Here is a 24,083-nt window from a genome sequence, read left to right on the forward strand (position 1 = left end):
GCTCATGGAATTACTGGCATGGATTATCCCCTTCCTGTGTTACAGTAAATACGCCATAATGTCACACTCATTGAAGAGCTGCCATGTCCTTCATGTAATTTATTTTGCTCTCTATTTGTACTCCTTTTCTAAATACCTTCTGAGTCAAGAAACCAAACATATTTATGGAGCTGCCCCCCAAGCCTAATGACAGCTTTCAGTAATGGTAACCATGGCAGGAGCTGTTTGGGACTCCCCTCATGCTGTGGGGCTTAGAATAAAAGTTTATTTCAGCTACCTCTGCTCCTTCTGAGCAGATGGACACCACTGGATCCAGTGGTAGTGAAATATTTTCACACAAAATTGTTGCCAGAATCTCAGCTAAAGAACAGTTTCTTAGAATAAAAATTGTATCATAGGTCTAGGAAGGAAGGCACTCAGACTAATGTCAGTGCTGCTGTCCTACATGCAGTCCATGAACCAAGCTGAAAATCAATCTAATATAAATTAATTTAAGAAATTCTGAATTAAAAAGAGTTATTTAAAACTGGCTGTGGGTCCTCAAAACCTGGAGTCATGGGGTGACAGTGAAGAAAATGTTAGCTCCACCAGGCAGAATCTAGGCTTTCTCAAAACTGGTTTCAAGAAAGTCAAAAGTGCCTTTTGATCTCTTTTTCCGGGCTGCAACCCTGTGAGCGCCCTACAGAACACAATGCTTCTCTTTTGTAATCTCTTCTGCACTGTCATTGCTCAATACAATTTTTCCTTTCCCTGTTTCTTCTGCTCTGCAAGCAAATGGTGCAGTTTGAAACTGGGGAGAACCCCTCCCAAAAAAGTATCTGCTTTGGCCAACGTGGAAGGGAGCACCTCTGCACAAGCAGAGGAGGACACCACAAACAGCCACATACTCTTCCTCCAGCAGCTCCTGCAGCCTCTGACTCAGATCCCCACTGCACCACGCTGATAGGTTCCTAGCATGGATTACTGCCCGCTGCTGTCAACACCTCCCAGCCAGGTGGTAATGACATCTGCAGAAGGTCCATTTAGCTTTAATAAAAAACAAAGCCTGCTTTTACAAAGCTGCCTGCCTGGAGTGATATAGCAACAACTGTCAAAAGAGTGTAAGCTTATTCTAATATTTCACATCTGTAATACTTAAATTTCAATGTTCACATGAGTGGTAGTGATATATTAGCGAGCCTTTCTTGTCCATTTTTAACACCTTCAGAGCTCTGTTGCTATCAAGTGGAGATGAGATATAGAATTGCAAGCCACTGATCTTCCTAAAGTGCTGTCTAGTGGGAATTACATGGGCTGTACAATGTCTTCTCTCAGGAAATTTCATAACTAGAAGCCAGACACAAAACAGAAGCCAATCTTATGACAGAGGGAAAACTGCAATTATGCTGCTGCTCACATTCACGTACTTGCTCATGCACCCAACAGCAGAGTACCTGTTTATAGCCCAACTACTTCTTTATTCTATTACCATAAATACACTGGACAGAAAAGACACTGGAGCTTGCTCCCATCGTTGCCTTTCTCAGCCCAGCTGGAAGCAACTGATGATTTATATTGACCAGGCTGTGTGGGTTGCAATTACGCTTTTTCAGTTCTTAGATTCAGATGTTTATGGATCCCCATGACAAAATACGTTAATAAAATCAGCAGAGGGTTATGTGTCACTGCTGTACAGGACTGGGTTACCAGAGCAGAGTTGCCAGGGACAGGCCATCTGCCACACAGGAAGCATCAAAACAGAGCCATTTCTAGAAACAATTTCTGTATTAAAAAGGGGGAATAAGAGATTGGTTTGCAAAAAGGAAAGAAATAACTGATGTCCTATTGTTTTGGCCTTCGCCCAAATCACTTTTTAATTTGATACTTTCAAAGGACTGAGCTTGATCCTTGTCAAGACAATGCTATACATCAGAATCCTTAATTTTAATCTTCAAATGTTATCTTCCAATTCCAGCCTTGGTGCCTGCAGAGTGCAGTTGCAGAGCTCGCTGGTGCCCAGCACCATGGCAGAGAGCACAGCCAGGGCAGAGATATCCACATCAGGACAGTTTCCCCACCTCATCCCAGAATCTGGCTGCTTTCAAGTGGCAGAAAAGCATCCTTCTGCCCGTGAACTCCTGAGCTGCCCAGCGCTTGGCTTGGGCAGCATACTGAACACACATTCCCCCAGGCAAAGCCTGCAGCTCTTCTCTTGACAACAGGGGCACCAAGTCATGAGCAATTTGGCAAAGGAATCACATCTGGTATGAGACTGTAGGCAGGAGACTTAACACAGAGCAGTGGTGGGGTCAACAATGCAGGGAGAGATGCATAGAGCTGGTCCCAGCAAAACAGAGCACACAAAGAAGGAAAAACCTGTGAAACTGAGACAAGTACTAACATGCTCAGTTTATCCTAGATGACACTGTTCTCTGTGACAACACAGAAACATGGCATCCCCCATCCCTGGAAGTGTTCAAGGTCAGGCTGGATGGGACTTTGAGCAACCTGGCCTAGTGGGGGTTGGAACTAGATGATCTTTGAGGTCCCTTCCAACCCAAACCATTCTGTGATTCTAAGGCATGGAAGTGTGGTCTAAGTATTCTCTGTTGGTTTTCTCTGCACCTCCATTAGTACAGAGACTTTTTACATCCCTGCCCATGTTCTCCAGCAGCCTGTCCCACTGGTTGCTGGCCAAGCCTCTCTGCAAAGCATGTCTGCACAATTAAAATTCTTTTCAAAAGTCTTAGAAACAAAGGGATTTCTGCCTTGATTTCAAGGGACCAAGTCATCTGAGTGGTTCAGATTTGTCACAAGACCCTCTATTTATCCACTGTCTAAAGCAATGTAAAGTGGGCCCTGAAGACTACAAAACTCATTATTAATTGCAGCTGCATGTGCACTAGGCAGGGATTTTGGTACCAGAATTTTCCCTAGTTCCCACTGGATCAGAGCACAGGCTGGTTTAAATGCAGTGATAAAATGATCATCCTGCAGCAAATTCTTTGAACTATTGATGCTTTTTTTGGCCAAGAATGAGGAATTATCTTTTCAGTTCAGTTATTAGCATAAAATAATTAGACTTTGGGGTATATTTTGCTCCCAGTGCACATACATAACTTGCATTAATATTAATAGGGACCTCTCTATTCACACTCATTGAAAGGAGCCTGTACCCAAAGGGACTGAGAAAAGCAAAAGCATATTTAGGGTTTAGTCTATCACTGAAGATTTCCATAGATTCCTGTAAACGGCTATCCTCATCATAAACTAGGAAGGCAAAGAAGTGTATTTCCATTGAGACAAATGTTTAGCAAATCATGGAAGGAGATAATTTGCTCAGGATTCTCACAGCAGGCAATCAAAAATTATGCACAAATTACATGAAAATTGCTCTTTGTGTCCAAACTTTGAGACCCAATTCATGTTATGGTTTCCACGGAGCAAAAATGTAACAGAAGAGCTTTCCTCATGAAACTGTATTTCTTTGGTGTGAGAAGTGATGAATCTCTGGTTGAATCTAACAGTGCCTGCAGCATGCACATTTAGGGGCTCTTCATATTTCCAAAAAGCCAGAGTTAACCTGTGTTACAGCAAGCTCTGAAGAAGTGCCTTGAGATTACCAGAACTTCCCAGAGTAAAAAAAGGGAGATTTAGGAAAATCTACTACAGCAGAAGGATTGATTTTATGGCGGTTCAAACAGATGCCTGGATTGGGATAGTCTTGCATGTCTCGGGCAAGACTCTTTATTGTGTAGGGCATCTCATCATTTCTCACTTTTCTTCCAGGAAGGGTCAACCCAATTTAAGTTATTCCCCCTTGTTTCATGTCGCCACACGTCACCCTGGACTGAATTGCAAATGAAATCAGGGAAATGTTCTAGCTTAGAAAGAACTTTTTTAAAATGCAGTCATATTCCCTATCCTAACACCAGCTATCCCTGCAACAAAAAAAGTGTGAATGGTGTCAGAAGAACAAACAGTAAGAATGGAAGAAGCAGAAATGCTTAACTCAGGAACACCACAGAGAAAAAAATCAGGTGAACCACCACAGTGGAACAAGTGTACGGTTGGTATTAAGCTTCTTGGCTGAGATTCAATTCTCCAGAAATGCAAAGACCCAGGTTCCACCTCCTCTGGCCCAAGGGTAAATACAGACTCACCGCATTCATTTCAGTGAAATTACTTCAGATTTTCACTGCTGCAAATTGGAGAAACATCTGTCTCTTGTGTTTATTACCACCCCTGTGAGAAAAACACTGCTAAAAGCCTCCCTCCAGTTGAATTCCAGTTCAAACTTGCTGAACTTGTGAGGACAAATTATTATTCTTTGCTTCAGGGGAGAACACCTGTTTCTGAAGAAGTAAGCAAATCAGAATATACAACCTATTAGGTGAGGAAAAGACACTAAGATATTGAGGGGGAAGGAGTAATCAGGGATGCCCAGAAGAGGTTCATCCTACGAAGACAGAGCAGCATGCAGAGCTTTGCAAATTGGTACATTCAGGCACTTCAAGCAGCAAGGGCACATGGACATTACCTATAGACCTCCTAGTGCAGAGAGGATGAAAGCATAAGCTCCTCATACCTTACATGAGTGTGTAACTGAGGTCATGGTTTGGTCAAAGATGAAGAAAGCAGATGTTTATTTTGCCTTTCTTGAGATCTGTTATGAAAACAGAGTCCTTGAAATGTACTGTGTTGTTCAGAAAAACTTATTTGAGGTCCTTACGGAAAATAGGGCTGAAAAGAAAAAACACTTTTCCTGTTAATCTTCACAAGAAAAACCGAAGGCAGAGCTGAATAAAGTTCTCTCCTATTCCCCCCTCATATGTCCCCTCTCAATTTAACCCAGGACTTGACAAAAAAACCACACATAAATTTCAAGCAAATTATTCATCATCTTTTTCATTAAAATCACTAGCTCCTCTAGTCAGGCTGAGTAGGCAGCTGCTGTTTCAATCAGGCAAAACATATTAAAACAGGTTTGAAATCACCTCACAAAAGGGATAAAAACTGTTTATCATTTTATTTTCCATCTCCATCTGAGTGTAATGCACTCAAAGCTAACAAAACCCTGGCCTGGAGGCATTGCTGCAGTTTGGGATCGGAGCTAAGATGCCTTGTCCTGGTGTTCTACTTGATGCTCCTGGCAGCTGGGGCAGGAGAACTGCAAGGAGTTAAATGTCAGACAGTCAGGAGAGCTCCAATTTCCACGAGCAAATATTAAAATAAGAACCTGCAACACCTACACAACCCTATTTGCTAAGAAATCACTGATACATCTCTCTGACAAATAAGAGATGTACCTTCCTCAGCTGATCAACACAAGTTTGGGGTCAGAAGTATAGTCTAAAAAGTAGGTCTAAGGGAGTACAAAGACACACAATTCCTCGACCTCCTGCTTCTTTTCATCTGAAAATACAAAGGCAAGGGGCTGTTGGATTTTACCTTCTGAGAAACACTGCATTTGTGTATTTTAGATATATAAACTGAAACATGTTCAGTCAAATAACTTGTGCAAAGTTTATACAAAAAGTGAGTTGTTCACTGGACAGAAAAGAATGAAACAGTAAAATAAAAAATGTTACTTAGGTTACGGTCTCCTGAGCACAAAGTCTTCTCCCTCAAATCTCTATTAACGCCACAGAAGTCTTCTCCATCTCCATCTTACCCAGGATGAAAAAGCACCTGGGGAAAGCTGGAATGAGCCATGGGGAAGCAAGGACAGGAGCAAAGGCAGGACCACTAGTACTGGATTATACCCAGGGGCAAATGACTCCATACAATTCTGTTATTATTTTATGCTTAGATAGCCTCTAGCACAGTAATTTCCCCTGAGCCTCCAGATCATGAATGAGGAAACACTAAACGACAACAGTAATTACAGTTTAAGGTTACTGTCCTTTGTCTAAGTCTTATGGGCTTCAGAGGATCTGTGCTAATCTCTGGAGTTTTATTTTTTCCCCACTGTTCTCATCTCAGTTTTCTTATTGCCCAGGTGTTATAAAGACTACAAATGGCTGTAATCCAACCTCTTTTTTTTTTTCATCCAGACAGTAAATTGGGCATCTCAGATCAACTCCCACTTTTGCTCTGCTTTGCTGGATGACCTTTTGGAAAATTTAAAGTCCTCTTCCTCCCTTCATTTCCAGCACTTGTGAAATACACATAATCCATATTTGAAACATGCTTTGAAACTTGTAGTTAAATATTTAATTTATTAAATACTGTAAAAGACCAGACATTATTTCAGATGAACAGACAGATCATTTCAGTGGCAGATCTGCAAGTATGAAGTCACCAAAGCAGTCCCTTTCTCACTGTTTTCTATTTTGTAGGCAGGCAGAAAGTATTTGGGAAGATTTATTTGACTTTCTGGTTCACACTAAATTATTCAGTGTTTGCAAGTCAGGTAGGTAATTCACCTTGCACACACTTCTCAAGTGCAGTGCTAGTAAGGAAACCACGATGAGTAGATTTTTCTGACAAACAACAAACAACATCCTCATGTAAACAGCTGTCCTTACAGAAATACATCCTCTCCTTATGCAAAAATGTTCAGTATTCCACAGTGAATGGCAGGACACCAGCAGATGTCAGATTAACTCATACTCCTAAAAGCCATATCCTTTTTCATATCTGTCCATCTCAATCTGGAATTTGCATTTCTTTCATACATTCCAACTTTCTTCAAAACCTCACTGACACACGAAAGTGAAAACAGTTCATCATTAGACTCCAAATTCCACTGAGACTGCATATGGCAGCGCTGAAATGAAACAAAAAGCATTTTCTTGCTATGGCAAGTTGCTCACTGCATACAAAGTTTTCATCCTTAAAGACGACTACCCAAATCCAATAATTTCTATTTTTATAACCCCTTTTCCAGGTTTTTCTCCAGCTAGCTTACAGGAAGTAATAAAAAACCACTATTTATATCTTCTGTATATCTCAAGTGAACTACTGGGTTTTTTTTCAGTTTTCAGTGAATTATATTCTATGGGTAAACTGCTTCCTCCTTTGGAGGACTCAGCTCCCATCACCTCCTCGGAACAGAGTTCAAGATGTTGTCTGTTCTTAGGAAAATCTCAGCCTCCTTTAATGCTTTTAAACAAGGCGGGGTGAGTGGAGCTCCCCTGGATTTGTTTGTGAGAAGCTCTAATCCCCACAGTGGCACTGCTGCCTTTTAAGTTTGTTCTTAGCCATTTAGAGTCAATTAAGAAGAGCAGTGAAGTGAGCAGTTAGATACCCATTTCTATGAGCAGGAGAAGGCTGGAGTCCTGGCTGATCATCAGATCCTTGTTTCAGAGGTTGTCTTCCACTAGCTATTTTTCCTTGCAAGAAACATATTTTTCACATTGTGGAAACTGGAGTCAGACCTACAGAGATCCGGAAATAGGAGGTTCACTTGGAAAGAAACAATGATACTGAAGAAAACAGTCAAAAATGACCATGAAACAAAATTTATAAGGTTTCAACTGAAAACGCTAAACACTTTTTTCTAAATAAAATTATTTGACACTATAAAATATTTTTTTGTGATTAAGTATTTCAAATATGAAAATGTGGATTCTATTTCTTTGTGATTCATCATCAGAAATATAATGAGTTGAAGTCTTAAAAATATTTTTCTTTGGGAAAATAGTAATTTTAGTTACTTGTTGTTTGTCCAATGAAAAAATTTTCATAAGCTTTTCTTATAACATGCCCTGCACAACTTGGGGAAGGACCCTTGAGATTTATGGGACATGTATATGGTTAGAATTGGAAATAAGGAAATTAAAGGTTGACATGGGTGTTTCCCTTCCTCTTTTCAGGAAATAAACAGTCTAATAGAAATCAAGGGAATTATTCCAAGAAAACCTCATGTTCCAAAACAAATAAAATATATTCCAGTGAATGTTTTCCCAGGAGAGCATCACAGTTGAGAAAGAAAAACAGAGCAAGCACTGTACAATTAGGTCAGTTATATCCTGGCCTAAGAGAATCAGCATTTTTGCCCAAACTCTGCCAGAGATCTTTGTTGCCCCATGGTAGCAGACCTAGTAGATGCATGAAGATTCAGCTTGTCTGGAGTTAGAAATAGAGTAGCTATAATGGTACCTATGAGGAATCTCACATTTTTAAGTCACTGTGTAGTCACTGACTAGACCGTGTTTTTTCCAAAGCCCAGAGTAGCTGGAGCTGACAGCTCCTCCAACTCCTTGTTTTGCCCGGAGAAAAATGCCTCCAGACGTAATAGCCCTGACTTTGGTGGAACCGCAGGGAGGACAAGAGTGATGCAGAAGCTCTGCAGGGCAAGGTTGGCTGAGTGTCAGGGAAAGCAGCAGCCTAACACAGAAGATGGGCTCAGCATTGAGTTTATCACATTTGCTGGATGACAATGCCAAGCTAGATGGCAACAAATGTAATTGATCTCTCAGACTCCAAGACAAAAAACAGGGCATCTCCACGCCCCAGTGGCTTATTCTATTTTTCAGGTTCTTGATGAGGATACATCCAATGCATCTGGTCTTCCTCCAAAGAAAAGGGATAGTAGTGTGAGGAGCTGGCAAGGAAGAAGAGAACCAGGTATTAATGTGGAGCATAGCACTGCAGTGTTACGTAACCTAGAGCCCATACTTAGTGATACTGCTGTGAAATCAGGAGCATAACAATAATAATTTGATCTGCCAGGTCTAAGGTTCTTCTGTGAAGACTTCACATCTGCAAGGCTCATGAATCCCTTACATGTACTCCTCTGTATCAAGAAAGATAAAAAGGATGAAGACAGACTATTTACATTTAAGAAATATTAAACCTACACATAATAACAGTGTATTTCTTACCAGCACTCAGACAGTGGATGGCTATCAAAATATAACATAAAGCTGTATCTTCACAGAAATGTGGCCATTCAGCTATCACTTCTTATAAACAAAATTGAAATACTGAGCACAGTCCATTTATAATAGTATGGGACCTACACTCTACAATTAATTAGGAAAAATATGTACTATGGAGATGTTTAGGTATTTCACAGTGCTTCGTTCTACCCAGTTCTGTTCTCTCCCTCAGTATGGAAGTTCACAAGGCCAAGAAGTATTTATTCAGCTTCACGAAACCATGACACACGTATTAGCATTTTAATTACCACTGGCTATTCTCAGATGTTAAGAGGCATCCATTTGGCTAAAAAGCCATGTTCCAATGCAGCGTCAAACAATTACTGCAGCCAACTCCTCAGAAATAACTTCAATCTAAACCTTTAATTTATTTCCATTGTGTCTCTAAATACTGCAAACAACTTTGTAAATGCTTTTTTCTATTCACAGAACACATCACGCATACAAGCAATGATTTCTTATTTAAAACTCCTTGTTGACTTCTGGGCTGTTGAGTTGGTGGCAAAAAAACACCCAACCCTTAATATTATACTCAAGATAATGCATATACACTTTGAAGATCTGGAAACACAGAATGCTTGTAGCAACAGTGTTTTGGAAAAGGTTGCAATAAACCAATAGATCAAAATGCTGTTCAGAAAAGAAAACACTCATCAAATTTTAAACAGCAGAGTATGTTAAATGGATGCAATACATAATATATTTATTGTGTGATATAGTAGCATATGCTGTTGCATAAATTCTTTTAGCTCAAGTCTGCCAGCAAAAAGGTGATGGGGCTTTTAAAGTCACAGCCCTGTAACACAAGCCCTTGTACAGCATGTTCAGATACCCTTAAAAACTACACTAAAAAATATTCCAGTCTTATGTTGTTATTGATTTAACTGTCTCCCCATTTATTTACTGTCAATGTCATATACAATAAAGGGTTCTGGTCATCTCACTGTACACACAAAAAACCCAGTCAACTGTTTTAACAGTTGATTTTCTGAAGACAAGAAAGAAGAGAAATGAACTGTCATAAATTTATTTTGTTTCACTCTAGAACTACCATCTCACAGTCTAAAATACATGGGCATCATATACTATCAGGTACAATATATTAACTAATTCTATAATCTTCTGTTATATGTCAAACAATGTATTTGCAGTCTTTCAAAAGGGTTTAATGCAAAAGCAGTTTTCCAGTCTCCATATTTTCTGCTAGGCTTTGAGATTTGCCAAAAGAAAACAGACTCCAAAATGTCTTGCATTGTTCCTGAGGAAGCTTTTCTAGCATAAAATTTACTTGTACTGGAAAAAATACAATACATCTGAAGACACACATTTTCTAAACTGAAAGTGAAGGTAACTTTGAAGATGAACTTGCACTTGGCAGTCTGAATTCTGTCATAGCTCTAATGTTGTTGACTTGGTCACTTTTGAACCCCCACATATTTTGCCCTCATCAAGCACAAGTGCTCCCAAGTCATAACTGACTCTTACAAGTCAACCCCAGCTGTCCTGAACTAAGCCCTGGCAAAAGAAAGGGAAAGGGCCACCAAGGATCCAGTGACAGCCCAGAGAGGGCTTCCCTTCTTTTCACCAACACAGGCTGCAGCTGGTTCAAGCTTCCCAAGGCAGAAAGGCATGATTATCATAAACACTGCTCCTGTGGATTCCTGGATTCAGTGAATGCTGAGACACTCATGACCTCCAGTGACTGTTAGCTCAGCTCATCAAAGTACTGAATTCCTTTTTCAAAACCAAACCAAATTAGTCCCAAACCAAAGTAAACTTCTGCATCACACTGGGTTCCATGCTAATTCAAAGCCACTGGCCCACACTGTCCATTCTTCTCTACGTCCTACTAACAAAAACCCCTAAACCATGTATTCTCTGCACTGCCACTGATTGTATTATAATATTAAACAGACCCCTCTGAAGATCCAAGGCTGGAAATTGCACAGACAAATAACAAAATCAAGGCCTGCTCCACAAAACAGAGACTCTATTCATCAGGCAGGAAACAAGAGGGAGACAGGAAAAGGCAGAGGGAGACTGAGGAGATGCTGTAGTCAAAAGAACAGACATCAACAATAAAGCAGAAAACTTAACTAATGCCAATTCACAAATTTGCAGGCAGCAGAGCAGAGGCTGAATGTGGTCAGCTGTCACAACAGGGTTTCGTAAAAGTATTGAACTTCCACATGGTAACAAGTGGTTTTGAGGCATAAAGCTCATTCTACTGCCTTACCCCACCTTTCCCCAAGTGTCACGTTCAGCAGTATGAAAATGATGCAGTATGTGACAGGAAGCAACTTCACGAGGTCACCTGAACCATCCCAAGGCTGCAGGGAGGAATCAGCCACATCCAACTCAGCCGTGATCACTGCCTAACCTTGTCTTAAAACCACTGAACATGTGGAACCCCAGCCACCAGCTGCACCAAGACTGCAGTGCCATCACTACTTTTGGTTTTGGAAAATTCTACAAGAATCTGCACAGCACTGCCTTTGCTTATCAGTAGCCAGCAGTACATTCATTTATATTTTTTTCTAATAGAAACAGTTTTATCTTACACTGTAATTTCAGTTATACAGTATTTTTATAAAAGGCATTGTATGTTGGAGTTTGGTGCTGTTTTGATAGTCTGTTATTTTATTGTGTGCAGCTAATGGTGCTTTTTGATATAATACAGCTATAAAAGATTTCCAGCATTCTTTAACGTTGATGTTGATGGCTTGGAGTTTTTTCTTCCCATCTTTCTAGTAACAAATAGAAATAATAGATCAATTAAGCTTAGCTTTTACATTGTGCTGAACACACTTGCATTTGCTCCAGGAGCAAATTATTTGAAATATTTAATATTCCATACTCAATAGTGTTGTGATATTTTACTTCAGAACTGTATTGTACATCACAAGTACAATATACCTATGCAATTCAAATACAACCCAGCAATGCCACACTTAGTATGAGGAATTTAAACTCAGAAACTGTGAAATTCTTCAGCACATGCTTAACACACTCACACTGCAGTGAAGCGGACTACTGCATCAACCTAAGTGACAGCTTAAATATCTGAGTAACTCTAGGCCTCATTATTTTTTTATTATCATAAAGAGAGAGTTCTTTTTATTCGTATTACATAAACTGACTGTTATATAATAATTGTGATATCTCAATTAAAGAGCAGCTAAGTACTTTACAGCCAGAGTCCCCGTTGGTCAATTAAACAAAACACAGCTGGGCAGGGCTTTCCATGAGGAGTTAGACTCCATCAACCTTTGCTGGGCAGGTGCAGAGTCTACAAAGGCCAGGGACAACAAGAAATAGGACTCCCTCAGATTCAGTTTTCTAAAAGCAATCACAGGTAATTCAGCAAGCACTATCTGCAGTGACAACAGCCATGCTATGTGTATACTGGAGTCATGAACCAAACTCATCGAATTTCTGACATATTTCTTTTGACATTATCACAGAAACAAACAATTTCATGACCTAAGGACTAGTTTATCCTCTGCACTCCGGAGGCACAGCAACAGCCCCTTACTTCTGTCTGCAGTGCAAGAAGGGTGAAGTAGTGCGAAAATGTTTTTCCTCACTTACCAGACACTTAAATCTCCTCTTTGCAGCCCTGTTGATTTCTAGTTGGAATGACACAGTTCATACAACTATGAAGCATGTTTCCTACAATTACTTATCTCTGCCTTTCTGGCAGTAGGACCCTTCCTCTTTGCAGGTCTGAAGTGCAGCTTGAATTCCACCATCCCACAAACTGAACTCTACGTGCATCTGACCTTTTATTTAACACTGTCCTGTAATCTCTGCTGCTTCTTTCTTTTTATCTTATGAGATAATAGTGCTCATGAACTTGCACATTTCAAGAACCACCCACCAACAACTGCAAAGGGTCTAAATATCATTAAGAAAAAAAAACATTTAAACATTAAATTCTCTCAGCAATTAGACATACACCAGATCAATTATCAGATGATATACAGCTGTTAGAGTTTCCTCAAGAAAATCATCTTTTTTTTCCTTTCAATGCTTGCCAACTGGCTCCATTATGAATTAGAAACACAAAATCTTCAAAAAGGGTCCAAAGCTGTATGGGAAAGCAAAATAAATATAGTTCAAGATGGTATCAACCTGAAAAAGTTAGTAGTACAAGAAGAGGCCTCCCTCTGTGAACTGGAAGAGACTCTTGGAAACCCTTCCTCAAATACACTGGATAAAGCATAAGACAACTTAAACCAGAAACAATAACCCAGGGATCCATTTGTGGAAGTCACTGTCTGTTTTCTGCACAACATGCTTCATTTTTTCAGGATGACTGATGACAAACATTTCTTCAGTTCCTATTTGGTAAAAAGGTTGCCAATGCAGCTTCAATGAATAGTGTGTAGGTTTGAGGGTGGTTGAGTTTTTTTTCAGCATTGCAAAGAAGACATTTCCCCTAATGAGTTTTCCTTGGCTGTTCAATACTTATTACAGGTACTTAAGCAGAGCTTTTATCACCTAATGTTCCAATTCCTACCAAAAGGATAACACCAATGCTCAGGTAATGCTGCCCTATAGTCTCATAAAATTGATGGCTGCTCCAAACTTTTCCTGAGCATAATCCTACCAGCATGCCAGCCCATGACAGCAGATATTACAGATATTACAGCAAAATGCTAAATAGACTTCACTGGGAAGTCAGTCACCTCTACCATCTGCAATTTACATAAAAGAGCTGAAAACATGAAGGGCTTTTTGTCCTGCCATTCTCCCCTGTCTCTTTATCCTAAAGCACACATCCATAACTACCTGCTTGGCAGAGAACTGAAGCCTCCCTGAAGAGTTGAGAGTGGCAAGTCTTGGGCATTACATTCATTTGTGTTTATCTCCACGGTGGTTGGAAGATTTGTATGACTCTGGGGTCACTGCTGTGGTGAACTGCATGGAAACTAAGCCCTCTACTCACAAAGGGAGCCAACAGCATGATTACAACAGGGCACTGGCCCTTTTTTTTCCTGCTGTACCTTTGCTTTCAGGAGCAAACCAGTGTTCTTCTCAGAGGGAGGAAGCATCCTAAATGCCTTCCAAGCTTTGATCAGAAACTTACCAGGGAATGAAAGTCACCAGCACTGGTCAGGAAGTTGAGAAATCAAGACGTGAAGCACGGGAAGGAGTAAAAATGACAAATATTGCCATTTTAATAAAAGTAACTGTAAATTGCTCTTATTGCTATGGTCCAGGGACAGAATATTGCCCATCTCCAGCAACAGAAGGCTAGAGAAACAGGTTACACATCCAGAGCAATTACAGAGGTCTGATCAAAGCTGCAAGAAAAGCTCTGACAGCTCCTATAACTTGTATCCCCAGGGATGGAGGATACACTCTACACTGGCTGAAGAACTGAGGAAAATTGAGTTTTCCTGATCTTATCAGGAAGATTTTTCACTTTGGCAAAGGGGAAGATCTGTGCTGGCATCTAAGGGAGTGAGACAAAAGTCTCCACCTTTAATCCAGCTCAAGTCTGTCATTAACGCTGCTGAAAAAGGCACTAAAAGTTGATTTACGTTGTTCTGCCATTGCTAAGGGCTGCTGCTTGTTAAGCAGCTGTGCTCCTTCTTCTCAAGCTGCCATCCATTCCTCTTTCTCTCTGTTAAAGGTGACCATGGATGAACTATCAAGCTCTGGCAGCACTTGGCTGCCCCTTGCCTGGCATCAGAGGACAGTTCTGCCTTCACAGGTTGCAACGGTCCCATCGCAAACAAGCCAGCCACGTTAAGTGGGCATGTGAAGGATCTCAGGTGACGAAGGATATGGGAGATTTTGATTTATTCAATTAAAAGCTTAGATCCTCTGCATTTACAGTCCCCTTTTCTTCCTTGTCCTATGAGACAAGCAGTTTGGAAGTATGTTAATCATGGTCACCTACAAACTAGCCCTTGAAGAAGGTCTGCATCCACCTCCCCAGACTTCTGTATCAGCACGGATATCAGCCAAGTCTCTCTTTCTGATCTCTTTCTGCAGTGTAACAACTGCCATCACTGGGATGTTTATTTCCAAAGAAGTCATCATCTAAGTGCCAAACTCACTCACTCTCACTGGAAGATTTTCATTTCACCTTCCCCCCTCCACACATATATATTTATTCCCCCAACACCAACACAGATGCACTCACATATAGATATCAGTAATGGGACTCAGCTCTTCTCTGGATATTAAAGCCTCTTTCTTGAGTAGGATAATCTTGGCAGCTGTCTGACAAGAGAGACTGTGTGGGAGGAAAATGGTTTTATCTAAAACTTGAAAGAAAGCAAAATAATCTTCGAGAGAACAAACTATGTTTCAACTCCTGCTCTTTCAGTGGAAGACTATTTACTAACAGAAAATACCCACCAACAGCAATACAAAAAGTATTACTCTGAAAGGTAACATAACCACTGTGCATTTTTTCTTTCCTTTTACTTATGTGGCCAGTTTTCCAAATGTTTATTAATAATACAGCTGAGGCCACAGCTGTATTAATAACACAGAAGGCCAGAATGTAAGTCAGTTTTGAAAATCAAAATGTAGCAAATCCTGTGGATTTCTTTTCTTTTAGCTACAGTGGAGCAGGAAGCATTTCTGTTTCCCATCCTGCCTCTACTCTACGAACAAACAAGGCAATATGAAGTGTCTCTGTATTTCTGATTTACTTTTCCATGGCAATCATGGAAAACATGATGAAACACACCACTGTCTTTCATTATTAAAAACTGAGTTTGCTCTTGCAGAAGCTGTATTTCCCCTTGCTCCCAGGGTAGACTCTAAAGATCACTTTGCTCTCAGGTTGTGTTGTGACCTGCACTCAGGAGGCAGCACGTCTGGATGCCCTGTTTCCAGTCTCTCCAGCCCATCCCATGTCCCACTGACTACATGGGCTCCTCCATGCCCAAATAAGTCAACCTTCTCTCTGACTCTGGGCTCTTGTTTCAGCCTGTCCCACTTACTCTCCCCTTCACCTTCACACTGATGTCTGGTCCCATCCTACTCTGGCTCCTCAGGGCTTTACATCACCCGAAGCCCCTGCCCCTGCTGTCACCTCCTCCCAGCTGTCTGTGTCCATAGGTCATGGCAAGGACAAAGTACAGCAGCTCCTTAAGTGAAGTCTCCCAAGGCCAAACAACTCTAATGGCCGACCTTTTGGTCTGAGACATTTCTGCTGAAGCAATTAACAGATAAAGGCAGACAAAAATGCAATTTCACAAGGAGGATGTTGGAGATCTTGTTGTTATGTGTTAGCTTATTAAGAACTCCAGCTTAAATATGTAAAAATCTTAAAGGAAATCCTCCCCTCAATTTATTTGGCACCAAAGGTACATAAGCTAAAATGGTAAAATAGAAATGCACCTGGAAATCATGAAACTTTGCAACTGATGCAAAAGAGTCATTCACGAGCAACTCCTGGAAGGTTCTCTGTATGTCAGAGAATGTAATTCAAATAACTAAACAGTCTCCATTTGAAGCAGTTTAATTCACTGTGACATTTGCCATCCTGACAGGACAGTACTGACAGAAAAAGCCAAGGTGCTTCACATGCCTGCACTTTTTTCTTGAACAGTTCAGTAGCACAATACACCATGTGACACCATTACAGGTGCCTTCACCTGCTGCCAGGACTGCTTCAGGCTTCAGCAACACAAATGTATTGAATAATGTGAAAACCATTGTACTTGAGGCTGTTCTTCAGAACAAAGATTAGCTCTTGCTGGATCTCTAGGAAGGAATCTTAGTGATGTTCCATTTCCATCCCCTTGACAGCAATGATGTTTATCACACAACTTCTGTATGTGTTTAGTGTGTCTCCAAATTATTTTGGTCAAAACATACAGCAAATTTTACACAACAAAGCATTTTTGAGCATTTTAAAAGACATGCAGAGCATGGAAATCATGCAGTAACCTGTTTACACAGTTCTCTGTCATCTGTCTCCCCAGACTCTTGAAAAACTGACATGGTTTCTCAAGGGACTTACTTGATTAAAGAACATTAATTAATTGAGTGAACATCTGTGTTGTTTTTCAGCTAATAACTAAAATTAACTAGGAATAGTAATCTCCTTAAAAGTGAAAAATATACAGAATAGGTGCAGCCCACTTTCTCACAACATTTGGGTAGGGCCAAGCAACTACAGCATTTACCATAACAGTTCCTGATAGATTTGTACGACCCTGTGGTGGAAATTTTCTTTCTGGATAGCCTGACAACAGGAACATTTTATTCTTGGCTTCATGCGTTAACATATTAACCATGACAGTGCTGACATTTGTTACTAAGTAAAATTGATTGTAAATGGTCTAGAAAGCTGCCATTAAATTTAGAAATTATTTCTGGAGTTTGAAATTAAGTGCTGTCAACAAAACTCATGCTTCCACTTATACTCAGATACGACAGGAATTTTAATGACTTCTCCAAACTCCAGATATAAAAGAAGAAGGGAGATAAGAGTAATGATTTTAATTGCTCTCAAACTGTATTACATAAAGCAACTGACATATATGGTATCGTAAGACCTCAAAGACTATCCAACAGGACAGAGTAAGCAGGAGGGCTAGATGAGAAAATGTCATGTTACATGTGGAAAACGAAATGTTGTTTCATCCCCCTTACATCCTCCAGAGTAACCCACAAAGTCAGAACACACCAGGGTCATCCTTTTTCTCACAGAGGAGATATTCTCAGTTATTTAAACGGAGGGCTTTATTCCCTCAGATCAAAGGAAGAAGCCAAAGGGAGCTGAGCCATTGGTATGCAGCACCAGGATGAGGTGGAGATTAACAGCAAAAACGAGATTTCACTGCATGTGACAGAAGCCAACCAGGAGTCTAGAGACTGCAAATATCAGATGACTACAAAAGAGAACATCTCTGAACAAGAAGGCAGACTCATTTAAGCTGTTCTTAATAGGAGTACAGACTCTTAGTCTAGAGGTAATCATTGCAAGAGCCAGTCTGGAATCAGTACAGGAGTGCTCAGACATGTAATAGTAGGCTGCAGACAGAATTGGTGGATTCATACAAATACCACAGGTGTTTATAAAATTTTCAGAGGCTTACAGAACTATTTATTTCAAGTACAGAGTCACCTGCACAATGACTCAGCCACTAGTTTGCAATGTACTCACTTAGTTGTGTGCTTTTTCTGAAATGATTTTACAAGATTGGGTGGTTCAAGGAAATGAAATACCTCTCTCAGGACATCTGCTTTGGTATCTACTAATTGTAGATTTTCCTCAGTGGTTTGCTTTCTGATCTCTGCTTAGTAAATAAAATGATGGAAGCCTGAGAATTTCTATTCAAGGCAGGTTGAATGGGTCCTCAAAACCCCCTCATCTGTACCTGGTACCAGCTTTGGAGAAGAGGGCCAGGAAAAGGTACCCTAGAGAACTGGAAGATCAGCAGCACCCCCTAAGAACCTGCCAGCACTCAGCTATCAGCATCTCAGGACAAAGTGATGGGGCAGACAGCACCTGGAACCTGTGTGCTTCACTCACATGGCCCTCAGCCTCAGGAGAGACCAGACATGGGCATCCCAGCTGGACCTGGGCCCAGAACCACTTGAAATTTCTGCAGAAGTAGGAAGCTGGGAATTCATCAGACCTTGCTTGCTCTGCTGTCACAACAACAATCATGATCTTATTTAGCTTATTTTCCTTCTCTTCCTACTCAAGTTTTTCATTATCACAGGTGCTCCAAAACCACATAATAACTGGCAATCAAATTCTGTCTGGAATGAAATTGTTCCCCCTTCTTTTTTGCTCACAGTGCAGAGAGTTTAAATCCTATTGAAGGATTAAAAAATAATCTATTTGTTGTCATCATATCATTCCTCAGGCTTATCAACCTTCTTTGGGCAGTAAACACACTTTTTGTGCTACCGGGCCCAACTCCAGCCCAGTATTAAACTGGTGTAAAAACTCTGCATAAAAGAACAAAGAATTTGCCAGCTCATAGCCTTCCACAAAAGGGGCCTCTTTCTCCTGTCTGAGGGGTTTATGCTTCTGAAAACTGAGCACACTGTCTGCAGACTGCAATCAAGAGTCTCTTTCAGAGCTACTGAAGTTTGACAGCATACAGTCTTTTAGCAACTGGTGTGCACATCATTCCCTGAGAAAAAGTTCCAGTGTCATTGCAAAGTGCCAACATTCACTCCACAAGGTATTCTGGGGTGGATAATCCATGGATAGTAGGATGTGTGGAGGGGACAACCAGGAGATGTACCCTGGATGGCTTCTCCCTACAGTACAGAGTGCACAGAGTTGTCCTGGGGACTATGAGATCACTGAGTCTTACTAGAGAGAGGATACAACTCAGAGAATACAGGACTATTTGTAGCAGTGAAATAAAAATAAAAGCTGAGGCTGTCTGGGAGGTGTGTGCATACAGCAGCCACCAAGCTTGAAATGAGCATGGAGAAAAAAACGTAGCCATAAACAAAAATTTGATCATCACCCCAATCTCATAAAAAATGGTCTGTGTCACAAAGAAAACATGATAGCTGCATATAATGAGGAAACACTTACCCTGGAGTCCTTTTCCAGACGAAGCTTGTGTTGAAGACTGCGTCTTCTCCTGGCTTTAGGAATGCCATTGTGATAAAAGAAGTATCCAGATTCTAAAAAAGGGAGCTGAGGAAGAGAGAGAAAAAAACAAAAAAACCATCATGGAGCTATCTGGCTGTTAATAAGGATGACAAAAAAACTACCTGTGAAGTGACTCAGGAATCTACAATAAGACTCGTAAAGAGCTATGCCAAAGAGCCCAAATCCTTCCAGGAATGTCACTCCTGAGTTACTTTTGAAAAGTGTGCCCAGCAGCACTGAAGTTGTTTGCTACAGGTTTACAATGTGTAACTTCACTTGTCTACACTCAGTATTATTTCCACCTTATATTTAAGATCAACAGTGCCAATATTTCTGACATGCAACCCTAATCACAGCAGGATGTATTCCCTATTTCCTGAAAAAAAACCAGAATAAAAGGACAAAATGAACTGCAAATGATTTGAAATTACACAGAGCATCCTTTGCTGAGCTGTTATAATGCACCCAAACTGACACTGCAACAAATAAGGCAGAAAGCAAAGAAAAATATGATACTTGGAATTTCTTCTGAATGCCACAAAATAGAACATACAAAGCATACTAAGAAAACAGACAGCTCAGTGTCCAGGTGGGAACAGTCTGGTGCAGCTTTGATGTCTGAGACTTTTGGGCAGCAAGGAAACACCTCCTGAGGGCATCCCATACCCACTGAAGGCAGGTGCTGAGGAAGTAAGGTGTATGGCCATTATTAAATTCACCTCTCTCCTCAGGATTGGCAGAGAAAGACTGGAAGGGTAGTAGACATTTAGCTTTGAGAAGGCTAAAAGACATGGTGTTAGGAGAACAGCACCTCACTTCCAGCAGTCAATTAGGAAGCTCAACTTGCATCTCAAATTCTACAGCTCTTTCCCCATTCCAACTCAGTAGGGACATTCTGGTTGAATGTTTAAATTGAAGCAAGTAACTGGGTATTTTTAAGCTAAGCTTCTCCTTGTAAAAGTTGAAAAAAAATGGTTGGGAAGGTATATTATATGTTAATGCTGTGAACATTTCAACTTCAAAGGTTTGACCTCCCTGCATGTAAAATAATTACTTAAAAGAGATATTCCAGAACAGCTGTGATAGCCCTGTTCCTCTCCTTTTTATTATCTATACTTCATGATAACATAAACATCTTAGAAGGAGTTCAAAGTTCTTTACTGAAATGCTGAGGCTGATGTCTAGACAGAATAATCATTGTGAAAACCTGGGCTGAATAAGGGTAGCAGGATCCTGCTGTCATAAAACAGATTCTGTTCCTGCATACAGGTGCATACAGTGCACAAATCTAAATTTCCTTCTACAAAATGATCTCCTGTTTCAGTCAATGTATCATTATATCTGGTGCAGTTCCACAAACATGTGAAGCAGTGTGAAAATGGATGATAGTGAATTCTGAAAATTTAAAATCTGGTCACATTTCAACCATGAGTATGCGAGTTAGGGTTTTTGTTTTTGTGGGTTTTTTTCCTAAAAAGTCCTTGTTTATGTTAATGGAAACATCTACTATCACTGAAATCAAAGCATTTCATTTTACATAACACATCAGTGCAAAGTAAGTTTAAAAAAATAAAATTAACATATTATGTTATGATAAAAAGATCCCTTTTTAAGTGTATGTAAAAGGTTAAGAAGATTTCATCAAAATCATTGTGGTTCCTTGGAGCTGATCTGCACGGTCAACTGGAGATGGAGACCTTTTCTGGGCAAATAATCAGAATATTTTGCATCAGCTGCATACACAAGAACACAAAAGAAGAACACAAAAGCTGAGGCAGAAGGAGAAAGAAGGCTATGAAAGCTTACAGCAGTGGTCGCTTCATATATACCCTCAGAGTAACAGCTCTGAATGCTCAAATTCTCTCTGGGTTTAGGTAATTGTTTTAAAAAGCAGATTTACATTTAAGCTTGTATCTGACATCTTTACTAACTGGGTAATCAGGTATTTTCATAATCCAGAGTTTGGCCCTTCCCCCACATTGGATACATTACGCCTCAAAAACATGCAAGGGGAAAAAAAACCAAAAAAAAACAACAACAACAACAAAAAAAAACCCACAAAAAAAACCCAAAAACAAAACCACCCCAGAAACCCACCATCTAAATAGTCAGATCAGTTACAGCTTGAAATCCATCTTGGCATGCAAACCATTACTATCCATTGCAAGCTGTGGCCCAATTACCCCTCTAATTCTCTCAGTGAAACCAGGCTATTTCCTTTCTTTTTATCTCAGTATCAACCATTCAAATGAAATCCAGCCAAATATTGATCTTGATGTTCTTCCATTAAGCAACGGTCTCAGCAATTTGGAAATATATAACACGTATCTGCTGTTCATTTTCTGTATAGGGTTAGTTTCCAGTGCCTCTCAGAATGAAGCAATATATTATATAGCAAACTTTAAAAGCTAATGTATTCAAGTCTGACTTGCAGTTAGTACAACAATGACCAGATTTATGGACAAAGTCAAGAATAAGTTTGAGTATTTCACTCTTTCCACAGTTATCCCAGTAATCTTTGAGGAACTCAGATATTTTACGGTTCACGTGGTTTTCATGCTGGATCAATGAAACTGGTGGGGACACACAAGGCGGCAGCTCAGTGAGGCAATACCTGAAAGATGACATGATCAAACACCATGGATTGTGAATAATTAATAGGAGAAGCCAAGCAATTTGCAGGAAGAATCTCAACACTGCAGTAAATCCTTAAAATTAATGAATGTACACACGGGGCAAGTCAGACGCCAGCAAAGAGCCTAAAAATGTCACAGGCTTTGATGGGGATTTTGCACTGAGCTCTGTGAATACCACAAGCAATGACCGAAGCCTCCAGTTCTGCTGAACTCCTGCTACCAGGGCAGAAACTCCTCAGCAGCAACCAAACTGCAGGACGCAGGTAGCTCCCAGCAGGGTTTACATTCCCACTATTAGCTTCCCGGGAGGTCTCCTCTGATTTGGAGCTACAGCAAAAGGGCAAACAGCTAAATGAGCAGTGCATGTAATGAAGTGAAATGAAAACAGAAGGGCTCCTGTACATGAAGTCTCCAAAGTGTCACCAGCAGTAGCTACTCTGTAATGTTCTCGTTGTAAAGCTAGAATTGCATCTGAGTAAAATTCCTATTCTGGCAGCAGCAGGCTCAGCATGTACCATGGAACAACAATGCACTCAGTCTGGTGGCTCAGGTTCTTTCTGTGATACAGAAACAACGATTCCTGCCTTCAGAGAAAAATTAGCAATTAAGTAAGATAACTAATTACTGAAAAGCACTTGAATATTCAAGTTAGGAGGATTATTTAGAATTAGAAAAGGGCCTACTATTGCCTTGATGTACAAACACAGTCCAGTACAAAGCAAGACTCTCAGCATATACAGGCACTTTGTTACTTTCAGTATTTGTATAGAATTACTGGGGAAAAATACACACAAGCTAAACCAGAATCACAAACACAGCCAGTAGAGCCAAACCTTATATATACACCTGATTCCTCCTTTTCTTCAGATCTGCAGCCTCCCTATGGTTATTAATAAGATTTTCTGAAGTAAAGATGAAATCTGTTTAACCTCCTTCCTGAAAGGACATGGACCAGAAAACGCATTTTAAAAATTCAGTGTTCAACTAAATGGAGGAAAGAAAAACTCTTTCAATGGAAGAGGCTTATGTGAAAGAAAAATGGACTTGATGATCTCAAAGGTCTTTTTCAATCTTAATGATTCTATGATTCTATTAAAATGAGAGAAAGAAGCAGGAAACACTTCATATTGTGCACAGTCTTAGCACCAATACCTCTGACTGAGGTATTACTTAGCTGTTCTCAGACTACTGCTCCACCACAGTAGTCCAGGTGTAATTATTGTTGAAATAAAAATAAGTAAGTTAAATTCACAGTTCCCAGCCTTTCTGCACTCTTCTCCTTACCTATAACAGTCTCTCCCCAGTAAGGGAAAGGAGCGAGAAATGTACTCTTGATGCCCCTTGATGCCCCTCCTGGGAAGAAGGGCTGTGAACAGGCAGCTACAATTCTCCCCTGCCAGGCTCAGGCAATGCTTCTGGGAGACCATTCCCTAATACTGACAGGGAGAAGGAAGCGGAACAAAAATTACAGTCCACTGCTGAGCCCTCAATTACTGATCTGCTCCATGAAGAAAAAATCAGGTATAAGGTAGCCCGTTCCTCACAGGCACCCGATCTAGGATGGGGCAGCACACACATGGCTCCCATCCCATCTTGTCTACTTGACAGAGAAAATCAAACTGCCCTTCTTTCTTCATTTTGCCTTGGACAATATACACAGTGGCAGCAGATATAGTTTTGCCTGTCACAAAGCAAAGGACAATATCGGCTGCAAAGTGGTGCAGGGATTTAAAGAAAAGAAGCCATAGAAAGACTAAATTCAGACACTGTTCTTTATTCTAAAACTGCAGCATTAGGGCCACCTTGGGCAGACCTAACATTGAAAACAACCATAAAAGAATCAGCATCACCTGGTCAGAAAAGCCCATCTATTGCAAAAGTATTGTGAAGCAGCAATAAATGCTTAAAAGGAAAAACTAAGTTGAATAAAGTTGTCAGTGGCATCAGTATTTTACCTGGCTCTCAATAAGAGGTCCAGCA

The 24,083-nt window shown here is 40.4% G+C and overlaps 1 protein-coding gene across 2 annotated transcripts in view; it reads right to left on the minus strand.

Annotated features, from left to right (window-relative positions):
• PCSK2 (proprotein convertase subtilisin/kexin type 2) overlaps window positions 1-24,083 on the minus strand; it is a 102,037-nt gene that overhangs the window by 61,514 nt on the left and 16,440 nt on the right. Inside the window, exons 1-2 of one of the 2 annotated variants that reach the window (XM_027693356.1) lie at window positions 6,861-6,865; window positions 1,494-1,500 (exon numbers count right to left, since the gene is read on the minus strand). Coding sequence is in view for 1 of the 2 variants with exons in the window: in XM_027693355.1 (XP_027549156.1) it covers window positions 19,408-19,512 (105 nt within the window). In the remaining variant the exon portion in view is untranslated. Of the gene's footprint in view, window positions 1-1,493; window positions 1,501-6,860; window positions 6,866-19,407; window positions 19,513-24,083 lie in introns of those variants that run through there. The other variant, XM_027693355.1, reaches the window with a different exon arrangement.

Source organism: Neopelma chrysocephalum, unplaced genomic scaffold (assembly GCF_003984885.1).
Source record: "Neopelma chrysocephalum unplaced genomic scaffold, ASM398488v2 Primary Assembly neopelma1_91, whole genome shotgun sequence".
NCBI classification, from domain to species: Eukaryota; Metazoa; Chordata; class Aves; order Passeriformes; family Pipridae; genus Neopelma; species Neopelma chrysocephalum.